This window comes from Lygodium microphyllum, chromosome 25 (genome assembly GCF_053477565.2).
Source record: "Lygodium microphyllum isolate KBCC chromosome 25, Lygodium_microphyllum_v1.1.10, whole genome shotgun sequence".
NCBI lineage: Eukaryota > Viridiplantae > Streptophyta > Polypodiopsida > Schizaeales > Lygodiaceae > Lygodium > Lygodium microphyllum.
In genome coordinates this window covers 130,016,912-130,036,089 of record NC_141159.1, presented here as the reverse complement: position 1 = coordinate 130,036,089, position 19,178 = coordinate 130,016,912, and the positions used below count along the sequence as shown (strand labels likewise).

Sequence of the window (19,178 nt, the reverse complement as noted above, 5' to 3'; positions counted from 1 at the left end):
CTGCGCTCCAGCCCCGTTGCCACTGTGTCTGCCATTGCCCGCCACCGAGTGCCTAACGTGCCCCCGCCACGTGGCCCTGTGCTCCCTCCAGCCGCCCGTTGACCTACCCTTCCTCCCCCACTATTCACACTAACCCCCCATTCCCACCCACCTAAGCCCCCCTTCCCCCCCATTACCCCACAAACACACAGAAACCTACCCCCACCCCCACCCAAGCCCCCCATCACACACATAACCACACCCCCCCACCTAAAACCCCCTTCCCCCCTGCAACCAAACACAGCTACCCCATCTAAGCCCTTTCACCCCACCATTACACACACACACTCTACCTCCTGCAAGTCCTTGTTCCTCCCCACCGTTACACCTCCACCTAACCCCCACCCGAGCCCACAAACCCACAACACCAACCTACTCCCCGTAAGCCCCCTGTCCTACGCTGCAGCCCCGTTGAACAGCTGAACCACCGCAACCCCCGTCCCACCCACAGACACCCTCGAGACACAGACACACGCACAGGTGTGTACGCGCGTGTGGGTGATTGTGTTTGTTCGTGCGAGTGGGTGATTGAGATTGATTGTGCGTGTTCGTGTGCGGGATTGGGTGCGCGAGCATGATAGCCAGTTGCTGCCACGCAGCCTATTTCTGGGTATTTTCCCGGATTTTTAATTTAGAACTCGCAAACCTTTAAAAACAAAAAAGAAACCTTGAAAATTTAAAAAACAATCATTAAAAAACACTTAAAATTCTGAAAAAAATTCCCAAAAAATCTAGAAAAATTTCCACTCTTTCTACCGCAAATTGACTTTTTTTTAAAACCTGTAAATTTCAGAAAAAAAATTCAGACCATTTTAAAATTCAAAATTCTTTTAAAAATACCCAAAAAAATAAAAATTTCATTAGAAATGCTAGAAAATTCCAAATTAATTTCCAAAAATTTCCTAAAAATTCCATTAACATATTTTCTTATTTTTGGCATATTTTCTAAGCTCTACAAATACTTCATGCAACACCTAAATTCATCAAACATAAAAATAAAAAATTAAAAAAAATCATTTTTCATTCAAAACACACAACTTGACAAATCTCGACACAAAATCTAGATATTTTTGGATTGAGGAGAGCACATTCTTTGCATTCACATATACCATTACCAGGTATTTTTCATTTTCTATTTATTTTTTTTCCCGCTAACCCAAAATCCACGGTTAATTATTAAAAGCAATCCTAAACACCACCATGGCACGCGTATTCACGCTAAACACACCATTTTTTATAATAAAAATAAACCTGTCGTTCACTTAGCACGCGCTAAGTGCGCTAAAGAGGCACTTTAACATTTTTAATTAAAATGAACCAGCCGTCACAAGAGCACGCGCTGGCAAAAAAGCGCTCCACATCACCTTAATTTTTAATAAATGAACTTGCATTTAGAGACCCAGCCTGGGTATTGAAGTCCGGGATTCGGATTAAAGCACCGCTTTAACCTAATAATTGGTAATTAAAATTTTAAGAAGGAACCGTCCTTTTCTTGATAAGGTTTATCACTTAATAAAAATTCACCCATTTCTTAATAATTTCATAAAATGAACCTTTCATTTAAATTAATTCCCCCTCACTGCACTTAATTCCCCTTTTTAATGAACTCGTTTCGTGGGATGGGTATGCGAAGTTTTTGGAGTTATCTCCATGGTCAAAACCTGTTTATCAAAAGTTGTGGTCTTGATATGTGTGGGTTGTTGTTATGTTTTGGTTTAGTGTCTTTGTTACGGTTAAGGGTACGGTATATAGTTTTTTTCTTTATTGCTTGATACGGGGATTTGGGTGTTTGCATGTTGCATAGCATAAAGCTTTCGGTTGCATAAGTCTAGAGGCAATGTCGAATTTTTTATAGGTTGTGGTTTGCTTGGGGATAGTTGGCCGAGTCCCGTTTTATCATTTTGGTTGATATCTTATCCTTGGTTTTTGTCTGTTGCTTTGCAGGCATTCTCCTTGATTGTATGTGTTTGTGGTGTGTGTGTAACCATCTAAATGGCGCCTTCTCACGCTCCTCCCCCTATCCAGTATGTCCCACTAGTCAGTAGGGATTACTATTCCCTACTCACTTTTGAGCCTCTCACGAAGGCGAGACTCGCTGCTTTTGTGGCTACCTCCTTTCCATTGCTTCCAGAGGATCCATCGCTGTGTGATGAGTTTTTGGCCTCTTACAGCAAGAAGTCAAGACTGGTCCAGGGTATTTCTATGACTTTGACACCTCGAGGCCTAGGAAAGGCTTTGTCTCTTCCTTCCAAAGGTGAACCCTTTGTAACCACTCGCCAGCTTTTCTCTAACGAAGAGATTTTGAAGTTGTTACAAAAGCAGACAAGGGAAATGCTAGATGTTAAGAAGGTGATCAATTCTTCAGGAGTTTCCTTTTCCATGATCACTAATCCTGTGTGGAAGTTGGTCTGTCAGTTTCTCCAAGACAGGTTTATGCCTGCAAAAACGCCATCCCATTACTTGTCCAAAGAGCTTTTCATAGCTTCAAGGATGGTGTTAAAAGGAGTAGCTATTGATTGGAGCACTTACCTACTCACTAAGATGGATCAACATTTTGTCAAAGTCACCAGGGGCAATGTTACCAATGTCACCTATGGATCGTACTTGTATGCCTTCTTGACCTACTTAGGTTTACAGAAGAGTGTGCCTCCACCTCTTCCATCTGATCCAGTACCTCCTCCTCCACCTTCAGATGAGTTAGAACCAATTGATATAGAGGATGATGATTCTCCGCCTCCCCTGGTCATACAGCGCAAACGCTTGAAGCGGGTAGCGGATAAAGCTCCTTCAGTTTTTTCTTCCGTGCCCATTCCTACTACCTCTGGTAGTGATCTCCCTGGTTATCTCACATGTAATAACCTGTTCAGAGCACATCGAGAAGGTTCGTTGGACATATTAGTCCCCTCACTGAATAGTCTAGTCTCGGGAGATGCAATTCCTTTCCTATGTAAAGACATTCAGAGTTCCATTGAATTGTCAGTGACAGCCTGTGTTCAATAGCTGTATGCTTCCTTTTATGAAGAGTTGATGCAGTCTAAGGACCAGTTGCATAAGGCAACATCCGAGTTAGCCTCTACAAAGGATATCCTAGTAGATTTGTTTAAGTAGATGGAGCAACAAATCCAATTGGCTGCAACCCAAAGAGATGAGATATCTTCTTTGAAGATTCAGTTAATAGAGGCTCAATCAGAGGTTACTAGCCTTTCAGAGGAGAAGGAGAGGATGTCCAGAGAAGCGCAGGAGTTCCAAACTCTTTTAGATGTCAAACTTTCAGCCTTACAGACTGCTAATGACACGGTGGAATCACAAGCTTCCCAAATCAAGCAGTTGCAAGATCAACTGGCAAAGTCACGGTCTGTTCCTCCAAGCCCTAATGTTCCCTTGATCCATTCTCTCTCACAGCAGGACTTGGCTGCTCTTCAGAGATAGGCTACCTTGTGTCCTCTCTTCCAAGATAAAGTGGAAAGATTGCAATCGATAATGGAATTGCTATGGTCTACATTTGAGCAGTATCAGGAATATGTTCCTCCAGACCATTCTTTCTTTGTCCACTACCAATTACAGAAGTTGGCATTCTACATGAAGCTTTCCACGATGGATTTTCCTCTTCCAGAGGATGGATGGAGTGGGGCTTGGTCTATTGAGTTGCTGACAGAGGTGGTAAGGATGGTGTTTGAAGATTCTGCCACGACAGATACCATGTTGCTATCATACATGTATCTACGAGGAGACTTGTTGATTCCAGATGAAGTGGATATGGCTTGGTATGTGGGAGACGTGGTTCTACAAGCTGTTTTGTATGTCAACCATTTGGAGTTGTGCATAGATGACATGTTCCAGAGTTACTCCTCCAAAGTGGCTACTTGCCCTGATAATTCCTGGCATACCATGATTGATTCTGTGGTCCTAAATCAAAGACAGAACACAGCCCCTACCTATGCCCAGAGCACTAATCAACTGAGGGTGGATCTCTTAGCTTATCTTTCAAAACATAATCCATTTGATTCTACCTTTTTTGATGCCTATCATAGAAGATCTACCTTAGGACCTTCTATTCCTACCCTACTGTATTACCAACAAATGGCTCAGCGATATGATATATATCTTTCCCTTTATCAATCCAATTCCACAACTATCTTACCCCTTCTTTTCCAACCTTCATCTTTTCCTCAAATTCCCATATTTACATACTGCTCCTTCATTGAGGATAGAGTATTTTCCCCTTCTCCACCATGTCCTTCTCCATCCATTCATGTACATTCTACCTTTCCTATTTATCAGTTAACACCCTTCTTAACTGATTCCCTATAATTTTTAGCCACTCCTTCTTTAAATCATTCTTCCTTTTATGATTTTGCCTACCCCTCTCTTCATCCACTTTTCCTTATTCCACTTCCATCTCCTGCCACTTCTATATCTCAACCACCTCAGTTGGTTAGTGACTATGACGGGTTTGATCATCAGATTTCCAGAAGAAGGGGATGGAGCTCGAATGATTCCCTTACAGGACCTCAGATAAACTAGCCAGTAATTCCAGGAGATTGGACAGCTGCCAGTCAAGCATACCAGAACTATATTCATTTTGCTCAGCAGTATTCCCAGTCTGCAGATCCTTCAGTGAGATTAACTGCTCATTTTGCTTGGTATCTGGCGTATATGCATAGGCATTCTCATAATGATTCAAAGCCTATTCCAAAGTTGTACGTGAATGTCAATGTCAGCATTTATTCCCAGCAGTTGGATATATTGTATTTTCATGCCCTTTGTTTGCCTAGCAGATACCTTGTCCTGTTGGAAAGGATGTGATGTCTTCAGTTTTTTCAAAATCCTCCCATAACATTTGTAGATGAATCTTTGTCTATGGATCGTTTTCGAAATCACTAATCTTTTAAGAGGGATCATCTTCATTGATACCTTTTGCAATGTATGGTGGATGATTTTTAATGATAAAATCTCTCTTTTTGGAGAAGTCATTCAGATGGTTGTGTTGTGTGTAGTGTTTGTGTTGTGGGTTAATTTATGTCATAAGATTGTGGTGATTGCCTATTGGATTGGATTTCGTGCGAGCTACATTTTTGAAGAATTGTGGTGATGGGGTCGTGGTTGGAGAGTTGAATATGCTGATGCAGAAAAAGAAGAAACCTCTTATATCATTTACAAGTTTGTTGTGATTTCCAGTTTGATAAGAAGTGTTAATGTATAAAGGGTTTTCCTTTCGTTATATTTTTATATCAGATACAGGTGATAAGTTGGGGTCGTGGTTGACTGGACTGTTTTTGAAGAGATATTGAAGATCAAAGTTGAGCTTTTGAATGAACTTGTATTCCCTTTTTCCTGGGTCGCGAGGACGCTTCCTTATTAAGTGTGGGGATATGTTGAGTATTGAAATGACTTGTTTTTTGGCTGATTTTTGTTGTTTTTGAGAGCTGAATGGTTGATTTTATGAGATGATTGATTGGTTTGAAAGTGGTTTGAGAGTTTTTTGGATGATATTGATTATGTTTTGGAAGTTCATGATGATTTTCAGTGGAGATGTGAGGTTCTAATAGGTTCTGTATACCTTCTATTAAGCTTCTGTTTTGTTATGTTTTCTCTCTGAAAGGAGGGATGGAGTATTGATTGATATGGTTTGAGATCTTGTGAAAGCTTATTGAGTGATTTTTGAGAGTTTGGAATGGTTTAAGTATGAGTTGTGAGGTTTTGATGACCTTCTGTAACCTTCTGTAGGTCTTCTATAGAGCTTCTGTCTTTGTACTATAACTGTACTGTAGCTGTTCTGGTACTGTATTGTGATTGTTCTGTAGACCTTCTGTATGTGTTCTGTAGAATGTATGTGTAGCTTGGAAAAGTTTTTTAACCTTGGAAAGAGGTGAATACAAGTGCAAAAGAGCTAAAAGAAGTGAAAGAAGTAGCTGCTGAAGACTCAAGTGAAGACTAGAGTGAAGTGACAGTAGTGAGCTATGAAAGGATGCTGTAGTGGCTCTGGTGCCTCTTCATATCAGACATACCTCTTGGGAGGGGTATCCACGACCTAAGAAAGATTATTGTGAGTGATTATGAGAGATTGTAGTGAGGATATGATGTATTATTGATGGAGAGAGAGAGAGACAGTCAGAGATAGTCAATTCTACTAAAACAGAGTGATTGTATATGAGAGATTGAGAGAGAAGACTATGAAGATATTGAAGATGAATACTATGTGATGTATTTCCATTCAAAGATGGTGTATTCCTTTGCTTTCTTGGTTATATTGATGGATTTTGTGAATATATTGAAGAATATGGTTGATTCTATCAAATCCGTGGGAGATCTACATGATGCTGCATAAAGATTTATTGTGCCTGGTGTTCTTTTCTTCATTGTGATCATATAAAACCTAATAAACAAGCTTGTTGATGTTACAAGATAGATTTTTTTGCAAGAGAATTCCCTTTTTCCTTGTTGTTCCTCTTGGGGCTCCACAACCTTTGGTACCAATTGAAAGTAATCAATTGAATGCCAACTTGCCTTATCTCTATCCAAGTATTTCATGGAAGTAGCCCCCTTCCTTTGACTTATATTATCTAATCTCTTCTTGTAATTGCTATTGCATTCCTATTAGTACCTTTCTTGTATCCACCACAACCTCCTCTTTGGCAACATCTCTTAGCATACTGTTATTGCCTTTTTGATAAATTGTTTTAATCTAATAATTCATTGAAGACTAAAACTAACTTTCCTTCTCATGGGAAGGCCTGACCTTTTTATTTGCACTGATTAAGTTTTATGTGTATTAGGTACAAGTCTAAATCCCTTTACCATAATGCAATAAAATATTACTTTAATATTTATATATTAGATTCTCCTTGTAAAATCTAATATTCTACTTTAGACATGTTGATGCATTACTAACTATGTTGAATTTTGAGAGATAAGTGAGATATCTATCGTCTATATTGTATTTTATGAATAAGATTTGAAGTTTATATCCAAAAATAAAACTTAGACCTAGACTACATCTATAAGTATGATAGCCCAATTTTGCACAGATGCATGCTATTATTAGTGGGATATTGAGCACATGGAAACTCAATGCAAAGAAAGAGAATAAAAAATTTTGTAGTCCCAGACTCAAAGCCAATAGAAGGCTTGTTTGTAGCTTGATCTATCCTCGTAGTTTTACCAATAATAGATAATAATAATAATAATTCCTCCTATTTTATTACATGTACTACAAATCCATCTTTGTAAACAAAATTTGCAGGCTTTGTTGTCTACAAGAATAGGGAAGTTTCATTGTGTAATACTAGAATCATGCATATGAGCACCACAAAAGAGAGTCACACCTTGTAACATCACCATTTTCCTCTCCCCTCTTTAACTACAACTTAATATTTGATCTCGTCATTACTTACTCTTCAATAGCAACAATCATTGCATTAGCCTAGATACCAAAGAGTGCCCCATAAAAATGAGATATTATTATAGCCATTAAGTTGTTATATCTTGTTCTTGATATTGTTGCTCATGAGGTATGTGGTACCTCTTTTGCTTACATGTTTAGAATTATGGCTAGAATATCCATCAAGAGTGGGAGGGAAAGCATGTGTGTGGGGAGTGGGGTGGGAAAAAAGGGAGACACACACATATACACATGTAATTGTAATAATAAATTATAACAATATTTAATGGAAGACAAAGTGGCTTGCAAATAGTGTTGAAGCTTTTCAACATATAGCCACAAAGTCTTGTATGGTATTGAAAAGTCAGCTAGGAGAGTGTTTCCATTAGAAAACTAGGAGCATAACACACAAATGAATCGGGTGCTTGAACATATTTTTAACTATAAATATTCTACAACTTTTGCTTAGTTCACTAGCATAAGAAAATAGTCCACAATTTTGGTATTAGTTGACCATTTGGGTGTACTTACACAATTACAACCCAAAAATTGTTGTAAGCTTCCTTTTCTACAATGTGTTTAATCATCGTCCACGTATAATAGTTGTTGATAAGGGTCTCATTGGGTTGTACTATTTAATTTCTTATAGTTAATGCATACTCAAATATTCCCATTTTACTTGAGTACCATAACAATGGGTGACACCCAATCTATATGCTCAATCTCATAAATGTATCCTACTTTTTGTAAGTTCTTCAACTCCTCTCTCATGTGGTATGTGTAGCAATGATTCATGGGATAGGATCATTGGTACTAAGCTTGGTATCCGATTTCAAAGAAATAGTATGTGTCAACACTTGAGGTGAAATACCCTTACAGTTGGATTAATTATAGGCAAATAGGCCACAATGTCATTGCACATCTTTCACATTGAGGTCCTTAGCTATGTAAACTAGTTTAAAGTCTTGGCATCCGATTTCAAAGAAATAGTATGTGTCAACACTTGAGGTAAAATACCCTTAAGATTGGATTAATTATAGGCAAATAGGCCACAATGTCATTGCACATCTTTCACATTCAGGTCCTTAGCTATGTAAACTAGTTGTTACACAAAACCTTTGCCTGACCTTCAAGCTCGTTGTTACACAAAACCTTTCAGGGTTTTCACGAACCATTCCAAGAAGAACATCCATCACGTATGGACGAGTCCCGCAATATCCACTTCATCTACAAGATGCACCAAGAGGTGAGTTTGTGACATGAGCATACTGGTGGGTAGGTACTTCTCAAGGAGACAGACCGTCTCCACTGCTCCTACCTTGTAGACTCAATAGAGGATGTCTTGATCTCCTTCTGTGAGACCCATTGCACTAAATTCAACAACCTATAAATCGTCCCACATATTTCTGGAGTGAGGCATCCGGCGATCGCGATCGATCATACAAACTGCAACAAATGAAGAAGTATTACGAACACTGACCAAACAATAAATAGAAAAATACGTAGGCTATTTACACTTGAGGCTAGTACAAACCTAACATATCTTATGCCAATCATGGAATTCTAGCCCTATTAGTTGGTCATCTTTGGAGAAAGCAAATCTAAGGGAACACATCATCTGTCAGGGCGCAATAGACCTAATAATTTACTTCATAATGCATTTTTTTTTTTGTGGACAAAACCCAAGGATCACGAGGTAGTTGCAAGCAACCATCACTGCTCGATTGTGGCTAATGAGCCTTCATATTTCCTACCTCCTTCAAATCCATTCGTGCCTATACAGTGTCTCTCTTTCTTTTGATGTGGTCCCATAATAAGCTACCCACATTCTTGAAAATATGCATAGGATCCAAAAAATGGTTGATCTATAAGCGGGTCCAATACGACAACCTGTAGAAAATTGAGAACTGTCACATTTCGTCTAGATGTGACTCTGTGTGGACCATTTTCAACTCATACCAGCTTGTGGGCATTCATTCGTATTGGAGGTCATCCAAGAAATCCTTCCCTCAGTTCATGACCCTGTAGCAAGAAAGCAGTGTGTCCTTGATATACCATCTTCTTCATGGTTCGTGACCTTTGGGAGTCTAACTGTGGCCCATACAATGGACATGCATGATAACCTAAGATAACAAACTTGTCCCAACACCCCTATTTAGTCAACACAAGCTTGAATGAGCTATGTTAGATATCACCAATGAGGATGGAAGCCTACTTACCTGAGCACTCCTCGAATCTCGAAATATCTTCTACGACAAACCCCTCCTCCCACAAAATCTTGAGCTCATCAACTAATGGACGGAGATGGGCATCCACATTATTGACTTTGTAGCGCCTAGGAATGAGTAAGCTAAGGATGAGATGTCCTTTCTTCGTAGAAATCCATGGCGGGATGTTGTAGTTAATAAGTACTATAGGCCACATACTATAAAAAGTTGAGCGGAGACCAAATGGGTTCACGCCATCCATAGCAAGACCAAGCCAAATATTCCTTGGCTCTTGTGCAAAGCCTGGAAAGGTAGAGTCAATGTGGCTCCATGCATGTGAATTTGCTGATATTCCTTGGACTCCATCTGTGGATTCATTCTGCACATGCCACGTTCTCAAGCTCGCTAATGCCCGATGTATGAATCATGTGACGTATATGCAGTATAAGTGGATGGTTTTCCGCTAGAAGTCCTTTCAATACCTATGAGCACCACACTTTGGACATGTCTCCATAGTTGCGTAGTCTCCTTGAAACAATACACAATTGTTGACACATGCATGGATGCTATTGTAGTCCATGCTTTCGTAATACTAGTTGCACATTATCACGAGACTCAAGCAATGCATTTTTAGGTGGTAATATATAATACTTTAGCAACCTGAAAAAAAATCATAAAACACCTTGAAAAATCACAACAAGTTTTTTTTATAATGGAGTCAAAAAGATCAATGGAGCATACGTAGAATGTCCCTAAACAACGCGATCACACTCGCATCACTCCACCCGTATTTTGCTTACACACTTAGGAGCGCAAGTAGAATTTTCATGCGAGATACTCGGCACCATCATATAATGGTATAGACGCTTTCTCACTCAGCAGATCAAATGACTCGGCATACATGGATATCAATGTATCGATCATTGCCTCCATCTTAGGCTCCAAGATTAGAGGAAGGTCCGAAAGGTCGATTGTATTCTTTGGTATCGAGGGTGTAGACTAAGTCATGCCTTCCAACTGGTGGATTGGCTTAGACACTCCATCCATCACATGTCCACAAACTCTTCTAACTGGCCGCAATAGGTGCCTTCCTCCTTGGGATGAGGTGTCACCTCCCTGTACAAATTTTACGGGCACGTCTAATGTTTTGTATATGATATTCAATTAGTTTGTGAATGTAAGGCATGATGAATACACACTCCCTTTCCTTGTAGTGTTAAATGTACAAAGATATGTAGGTGTATGGAAGGAGATCATGTGTACCTAAAGAGTATGTCAAGGGATACATAACCATGGAGCACAAGAACGAGATGATTACATGATCACATCCAATGCAAATGTGCTAATTCCAAAGTAAGATGTTATATTTTTGGAAGTCAATAGCTTATGATTTCAAAATGTAATGATCCACTTGTAGGGTATGAGAAAACATAACATGAAAACTAGTGCTCCAAAGATGATACTTGTAGTGGTAAACAAGGTGGACATTCAATACCTATGCGTCATGCATCACACCATTAATGGAGGCTTCACACATCAATAGGTTGATAATGATAGAGTCATGATCTATAACATTGTTGGTTCTATCCTTCTTATTTAGTATGAATGCAATCATAAACCAAGCTACAACTAGCTTTTCCAATGTGATGAACCTCTTCAATAAGACATGGATTAAGCATACTATTTTAAGGGCTAAGATATGGTTTTGATATAATCAAATTGTCTCAAGTAGAGTTAAGGTGATAAACATTTTGTGAAAATGTAAGGACACCAAAATTGTATCCCAATCTAAACTACCCAATTCTTTGGGTGAAATAAGAAAACATTGTGAAGAAATGAATGAAGTCCACCTCACATATATAAAGATTATGGGCCATCATATGAGGCACCAATTTGAGACTATTACTACTAGTGAAGGAGGTGTGTGAGACACCACAAAAGAGTACATTCTCAAAGAAGTAAACTTTTATTAGTGTGAGAGCCTCCATATTGTGGTATTCCTATGTAATGCATCGTAATATATTTGTCATACTCCAAGGATTTGTTCAAAGGGAACATGTGAATTCCCTTCTAGCCTTTTAGGGCACTTAAATGAAATATATATTTGTTTTCCAAAACTCATTGATAAGAGCCAAGAGAATTTAGGAAAGTATCAATGGTGTGTTTCTCATAGTTATCACTTTGATGTTGAGAAAGCTCCAAGTATTGAGATTTTTGATATAAATATGCCATCATGGAACCAATGTTGGGGTGATTAGGAAATTTCATGACATGTAGATATGTGATCCACATATCCTATGCACAAGGGGCCATTGGCTTAAGAAAAATTTCGGTGGGAAAAGAAATGTGAAATTGATTTGGAATAGGCTTAATGTGTGTGTGGTAAACAAGGATATTTGGAGATATGTTGATATGAAGGCTTGAGATAGATGAGAAAAACTGGATCACATGTGGCATGCATACCTCAATATAAGGTTGATTAAGAAGGTATGGCTATAACGTTTGAAATAGTTCTTTAGAACTTTGATGTCAATAATCTAAAGGGATCAAATGATGACTTCTATTAAGGTTCCAAACTTGACAATATAATTTCTAAGAATGGTCTCCAAATACAGTGTGGCAAGGTGCCCCCTAATATTGATATGGTCCTACTGATGACTGCCTCACCCACCATGCCAACAATGATGACGAAGGGGAAGGACATGAGCTCATGGGTAAACTAGTTGATACAAAGGGTAGTAGTAGTTTGTCAAAGGGATGACAAGGTGATGTTGGAGAGAGACGTTAACTAAGGATGCTTGGGATGGACTTGTACATTTATATCAAAGAAGAAATGAGGCCCCTATTCTTACCTTTGTAAGTAGTTAGAAAGTGAACATATGGGCGGAGGTGACTCCTTGGAAAGTTTTTTGACTAGGATAAAATATCTAAAGGAGCAAACTATAGCTACAAATGTGTTTTTTTCAAACACTTCACTTTTGCAAATTGTTCTTGATTGTTTTTCTAATTCTGAGCAAAGTTTTGCATCTATTATTTGTTTAATACTGAAAAGCAATTTGAATGCCTTTTCATTTAATGAGTTGGTTTATATTTTGCTACAAGAAGAACAATCTAGACAAAAATTTTCCATTATGTGTAATCCAGACCAAGTTTTTGTGGCTAATTAAAAAGGTAAAGGAACAACTTTATTGATGGTTTTCTTGATTCATATCAATGTTTTGCAACTATTCTTTGTTTGATGCTTAAAAGAAATCTAAATACCTTGTCATTTAATGATTTGGTTTATATTTTGTTACAAGAATAACAAACTTGAGGGGGGGAAATCCATTATGTGCATTGTAGACCAAGCTTTTGTTGCTAATTAGAAAATAAAAGAAAAAGCTTTCCTTTGTACCAATAAGTAGATATTGGTAAATGATGTTTATAAAAATAAGGCTAGTAATAATGAGATGAAAAATAAGGCTAGTAAGTAGATATTGGTAAATGATGTTTAGAAAAATAAGGCTAGTAAATGATGTTTTGGGCTCCCCTTTGTGGATTACTTTAGTGCACCGAGCATAGCACTTCCCTATACATGAGTGCAAACTCTTGTTCACTGCCTCACTTCTAGGGGGGATTTATTAACATATCTCAATAGTAATGTGTGTAAATATACATAGGACCATCATGGTATATTTTTCCCTTGTTAGGAGATTCCCCCCTACCCAGCCTTGTAATGCTTATTCAATTTAGTGTATACTTAGTCTTGTAAATCTTGTCTATCGAGACTTCTTAATACACTTTGAGTTGTGCTCTTCAAGCTTCTTCTTTCCAACTTGTGTACTTGCATTTGTGCAATCCTAGATCCAACAAACTTTAATACCATGACAGAGATATTAGATAGAGAAAAAGAGAAAAACACAAGAGGGTATGCAAGAGAAGGACTATAGAACAACTTCTATATGAAACATCAACTATCATACTTATCTTGATAACTTGGTCTATTTACATGAGTATAATGGAGTAGTAGGTGAGGTCCATAACTAATGGATGGTAGGCTACTTATCACATGTGGAAAGTTACCATCTTTAGGTGTCATTTAGCAAGTTGACATAAATGAACTACCATTTGTTACATTAAGACTAATTCTTTCTTACAAGCTCATGGATTATATGCCACTATTGTGTACCTTCGAAATTAGCTTCGATGATGATACAAGGATAAAGCATCACCATTGTACTTCAACATTTCCTTTCGTAAAGGAGAGTGGCTTTCCCCTAGAAGATGAAGAAGGTGTGGGTGGCTACTAGAGCTAAGCATGACATGCCCATAAGAAATTAGCTAAACTCAACGTGAGAAGTATCTAAGCTATCAAAAAATCATGGCTAGAATTCAATGGAATTTAGATTATGATAGTACAAGTTGGAACACATTCTCAGTTCATGTGCATTTGTGACCATACTAATGACCTAATGTTGTGACAATCACTCGTCAAGGTGGAAGGGCTAAGTAAGTACACATTACGTTATTAGAAAGGCCCTTCTTAGTAGCGAAATTACAATTGGTGGTGAACAAGATGCATATTAGTAAATTTTTGGGACCATATGGAATCCATGTGGAGGTCCTATTATACCTTTGGAAAGCATGTTCATCTAACATATCCAAATTGCTTTGAAGTGGATGGGACACTCCTTTGTATACAAATAATTTGAGCGAATCAAAGTGAAGGGGATACTCCTAGAGGAGATTAGAATATCGCATTTCCAAATGTTTGGACAAAAGGAAAATTCCATAGTGGATATCTATGATAATGTTGAATGTTAAAAGGTGATGATCAAAGCAATGGATTACAAAACTAAGTTTTTGGGTAGCAAATTTGTGCACTATATATAGCATCGTTTCATGTATGGAAGGATGATCCATTATCCTGTGTGTTGAATGTAATCTTTCTTATGGGTCATGTATCAAGCATCAAGATGTATTGCTCTATATCAACATGGACTTTGATAAGGCATGTCATCAAATTGACTAGTAGATTTTAATAGAATTCATGAAGTTCATGTGTTTTGCAATTTGATTGGTCAACATGGCATAGACCCATTCTCTAATGCTACAATTATGAAGTACTTGAATTGTGCAAGTGTCCCTCCCCTCCCTTCTCTCTTTGGGTCAAACATGGGTTTGATAGGCATACCCTTTTCCTCCACTATTACTTGTAGTCATATGAAGATTCAACAGGGTTTTCAATAAAAGGGTTGCCACTAGCATTAAAGGGACATAACTTTATATGCATGTTTTGGTAGATGATAACTTTAACAATGTCCGAGGAGCTGAGAAGGAACTAGTAGAAACTATTATCCCATCGTATGAAAAAATTTATGGATCATGTGACTCAGAGACTAGCCATCACAACATTGATTATGTGACTCACGGATTAGCCATCACATTATTGATCATGTATCTAGGTTGGAAGAATAAACCATAACCTTTCCTATATTAGTAGGAGTTCAAGTGGATTAACTTAGGCAAGGTGTTACAATACTTGGGATATCTACTAGATATATGCATTAATGTGAAGAAACTAGCAAGCTAGGTGAAGGTAGTAGAGGGAGAACCAAAAGGTGAAAGAGTCATCCCCTCTGCTATGCATGTAGACTCATGGGTCATGAAAATGATGCTAATGCCAGTGCTTGTCTACGTATCCATCGCACTTATCTCTAGCTTTGCAAGGTTGTAGGAGATTCAAGAAGGAGCTGCGCTCCTTCTTATGAAAGTAGGAAGGGTAGTAGGGGATGGCACCCAATCCCATGGTTGGTAGTAGCATGTGAGAAAAGAGAAGGCAAACTCACAAGATCTAGGTAGAATTTGCAAATGATAGTGCCGTGAAGCAAGCACTCTTTGGAGACTCCTGACATTGACATGAAGGGTCTCTAGAGTTGTGGAATTCTTCCAAGCACTCACACAAGGAATGGTAAGCTTTTCAGGAGGGTCAAGGTTGTGAGAGTGGTTAACGAATCGTGGGCCAAGGTAAAAGACGATATAGTAGTGTCCCTTTGCGAAGCTAGAAAGTAGGATATGACTTATGGGAACTTGAAAGGATCTTCATAAAAGTGGTGGCAACCTTGCCCTTGGTGGTTGCGATTCGCATTTGAGCTTCGCCTTTGAAATGCACTTGTAGGAGTGACGTAAACAATTCTCATCAAAATAAATAAAGGAGAATGCGTGTTGTGTATGCACACGTATATATTCGCGTGTGTGTGTATAGGCACATGACGTAATTTCAAAAACTTGTCCTAGTTCCTAAATAGTGGAGGAAATCTCACTATCCACAAATATATGTAGAGAAATAGAGACTCGAGAGATGCGATTATTTGGCGAGAACTTGAAAATATAAATAATACGCACATGAAATGGTTGCCACCATACATGCAAAGACGGTTGATAATACAAAGAGCTACCATTAGGGAAGCCAATTAAAGAGCTGCAGAAGGGAAAAGCTCTGGTGATAAGAATAGATGCTTATAAGATCAATTAGAAGCGCAAGCGGCGGCTGCAGTGGTGAGGAAGCTGGGCGAGGGGGAGGAGAAGGCGGGGTCCTTGAGCATGAGGCCCATCATGGCCCCGTACATGGCGTCGGTGAGGTGGAGGCCGTCCCAGCTGATGAAGTTGTTGGGGTTGGCGCAGGGGCTGGCCGGGAGGGAGAAGGAGCTCGGCATGAAGCGCGGGAAGCAGGCGGCCTGGGTGCTGGTGAAGCCGTAGTCGGAGGCGTGGTCGAACACCTGCAGGAAGGCGGCCGAGGTGTCGAGGTAGACGATGTCCACGCCAGGATGGCGGGAGGCGATGTCCTGGAGGGCAGCGCTGAGCAGCTGGTTGTGGCGGTCGCTCACGGCGCTAACGTGGGCCACGCAACCGTGGGAGTCGTGCGGAGAGGAGGCAAAGCGGGACATGTAGGTGGCCATGCAGCCCATGGGGAACTCCCCCTGCACCACCATTCTCTTGACTCCTGTGCTGAGGATGCGGTCCTCGACCTGGCTGGCCACCTTCTGCACCACGGAGGGGACCATGGCGGCGACAGAGGAGGGGTCGGGCTGCGGCGAAGACCAAGCGTAGTTGTAGTCGTTGCCCCCGATCTCGCCGATGTACACCAGAGCGTTGCTCATGTCGAGGGGGGCGGAGGTACGTCTACTGGTTGCCTCGAGGTCCGCGAGGAACCATCCCACCTGGACGTCCAGAGAGTCGGGAGTGCTGGAGTTCACTCCTGCGAGCTGCTCCAGAGTGCGTACGTCTAGAGCTGTGGCCCCCGCAACCGCAAAGTTCTCGTTCTGCATGATCCGTGGGCGTGCAGCTGCCGTAGTACTACTGCTGCTGGTGGTGTTCTGCTGCTGTACGCGGAGGTGAGCGGGCAGCAGAGGCACCCCGAGAGCCTGGCACAGGAAGTCGACCATGAGCCTGCCGTCGCTCCAGCGACCCGTGGCCTCGTGGAAGAAGGTGGAGCCGTAGGGGAGGCTGGAAGCGATCGAGCCTGGATTGTTGCCGGTGTCGGTGGTGGAGTCGCCGAAGGCCAACACGGGAGAGAAGCTGCTGGCGGGGCATGGCGGCGCAGATGATATTGATGAATGTGCTAAGGCACTGCTACGTCTGGTTAGAGCTGGCGCCGCATGAGCTGGATCGGCCTCCTCCTGCGATCTGCCTATCGACATAACTGAACTTGCTTGCGGTCCCAGGCGCCTGGCAGCCTGGCAGCCCTCATGCGCCGAGAGGACTGTAAGTGCAACAAGAACAAGCTGGAGAAGAAGACGACGAAGGGCCTTGGCTGGCAGCGGAAGCGTCGCGCTTGCCATCGTCAATATTCGTCGTCGGTGAATTGAGTTTCCGCTTTCGAGCTTCGGTCTTGTGTGTCTGCGCGTGAGTGTGTCGTGCGGTGCTCGTGCTTCTCTTGTGTCTGCCCTCTCTGCGCTTCTGCGCCGGCCTCGCTCGAGTCTCCCCTATTAATACTTTTACGAAGTCGGAAGCCGGGAAGGAAATTCGGCCGCTTTTCGAACTCCGAAGGCGAAACTGTAAGCGCCAAAAGCAACCGCGGTCCGCGTCCCTGCTCCCTCTACTTCCGCTTTTAGTGTAATTGTTGGCTTTTGGGCCAGGCGCGTCCTTCAGGCTGCTACTTGCACTTTTAGTATAATTGTTGCTCGTTACCTTGGCTCTTGGGCCAAGCGCTAACTTTTTTTAATTCAAAGAATGGGACGGTTGGCTTCATCCAATCCAAGCTTTTGAATTTGGTTGTGGTCCCAGCTGGAAAAAAACCCAGGTTTAGTGTAATCCCACCAAAATTTCAAGATTTTACTTGTAATTTTTAAATTTATAGGTTTTGGGTACCTTAGAATTCAAGGTTGTTGAAAGATTTTAACTACTTTTTGTGAAAACTTGGGTATTTAGTATTATCAAATTTTGATAAGCAATTCTTTTTATGGTTAGTTTTAAATCTATAGGTTTTTATACACACACACACCCACACATTCATATATACATATTACAGAGAGCACATATAAGTTATCACGCTAAAACTCATCATTCTAATAATGAGGAAACTACAACTATAAAATGGCCAATTTTCCACCCTATTCCCCCATCTTCCAATCTCAAACTTCAAATCTAGTCCTTGAGCTCACTAGTCACAACTCACAACCACCTTTATGTGAGAGAGAGAGAGAGAGAGAGAGAGAGAGAGAGAGAGAGAGAGAGATGAAATGATATATTAACATCTAGAAAAGGCCAAAATGACCTATGAGACCATGAGTTACAATAATGTGTTGATGCCAGGAGGCATATTCCATGGTGGATTCCGTGAGGTTTTACGGTGGATTCCATAAAATTTTATTACTGGGGCTCATACACAAAGTGGATTCTTTGTGCGAAAAGTCGATGGGGACGTCTATCCTTTTCGGGCGTTTTGTTAATTTAATGTGTAAGTGTGTGATTTCATAGCGGGTGATTCCACAAAATACATATTTAAATTAATAAACGTTTATGAGTTTTGAGTGCGCACTCATAATAAATTAAGGTTAGGATTGATTTCTAACCAATTTATTTTTGTACCTGAAGAATGCTAGGTATTCACTTTTGTTGGTTTAATTGTATTATTTTTCTAACAATTGTGAATGCTTTAGTTGATGTGTAGAGCTAGCAGCGGTGGCATTGGGAAGCATTGGAGGATAACATGTATTCAAATTATCATTAATTTTTTATGGGCGCGTATCTTAGACACATCACTTATATTTTGTCGTGCTTATTTATGAAAGCGCTTGATATTTATTTATTATTTTTGTATGTGCATGGGCGCACAATTTAAATATTTGTATTGGACATTGTATTTGGGTACCGCCTGACTTCTTGGGCGCCCAATAACTTTAATTCTTTAGTGGCACAAAAGCAAACACAAAAGCTAAAGCGTGCTATTTTGTAAATTGGACTATTATTTGAGCTTGAAGATGAATAATACATAAAATACATGCTTTGTGGAGCGCTCACACAAGGCATGGGGGAAATTGCACCCAATTGGTCTCTTGTTCATGTCGTGC

The 19,178-nt window shown here is 40.2% G+C and overlaps 1 protein-coding gene across 1 annotated transcript; it reads right to left on the bottom strand.

Moving 5' to 3' along the window:
• Positions 1–16,133: 16,133 nt before the first annotated feature.
• On the bottom strand, positions 16,134–17,636 carry LOC148014749 (GDSL esterase/lipase At3g48460-like). Its single transcript, XM_087666599.1, has one exon. It carries the CDS (start codon positions 17,445–17,447, stop codon positions 16,134–16,136), a length of 1,314 nt encoding a protein of 437 aa, XP_087522725.1. The 5' UTR covers positions 17,448–17,636.
• Between the last annotated feature and the right edge of the window lie 1,542 nt (positions 17,637–19,178).

Bases quoted from the DNA above. Each gene is read 5' to 3' on its own strand.
- LOC148014749 (XM_087666599.1), bottom strand. From the start codon at position 17,447: ATGGCAAGCGCGACGCTTCCGCTGCCAGCCAAGGCCCTTCGTCGTCTT.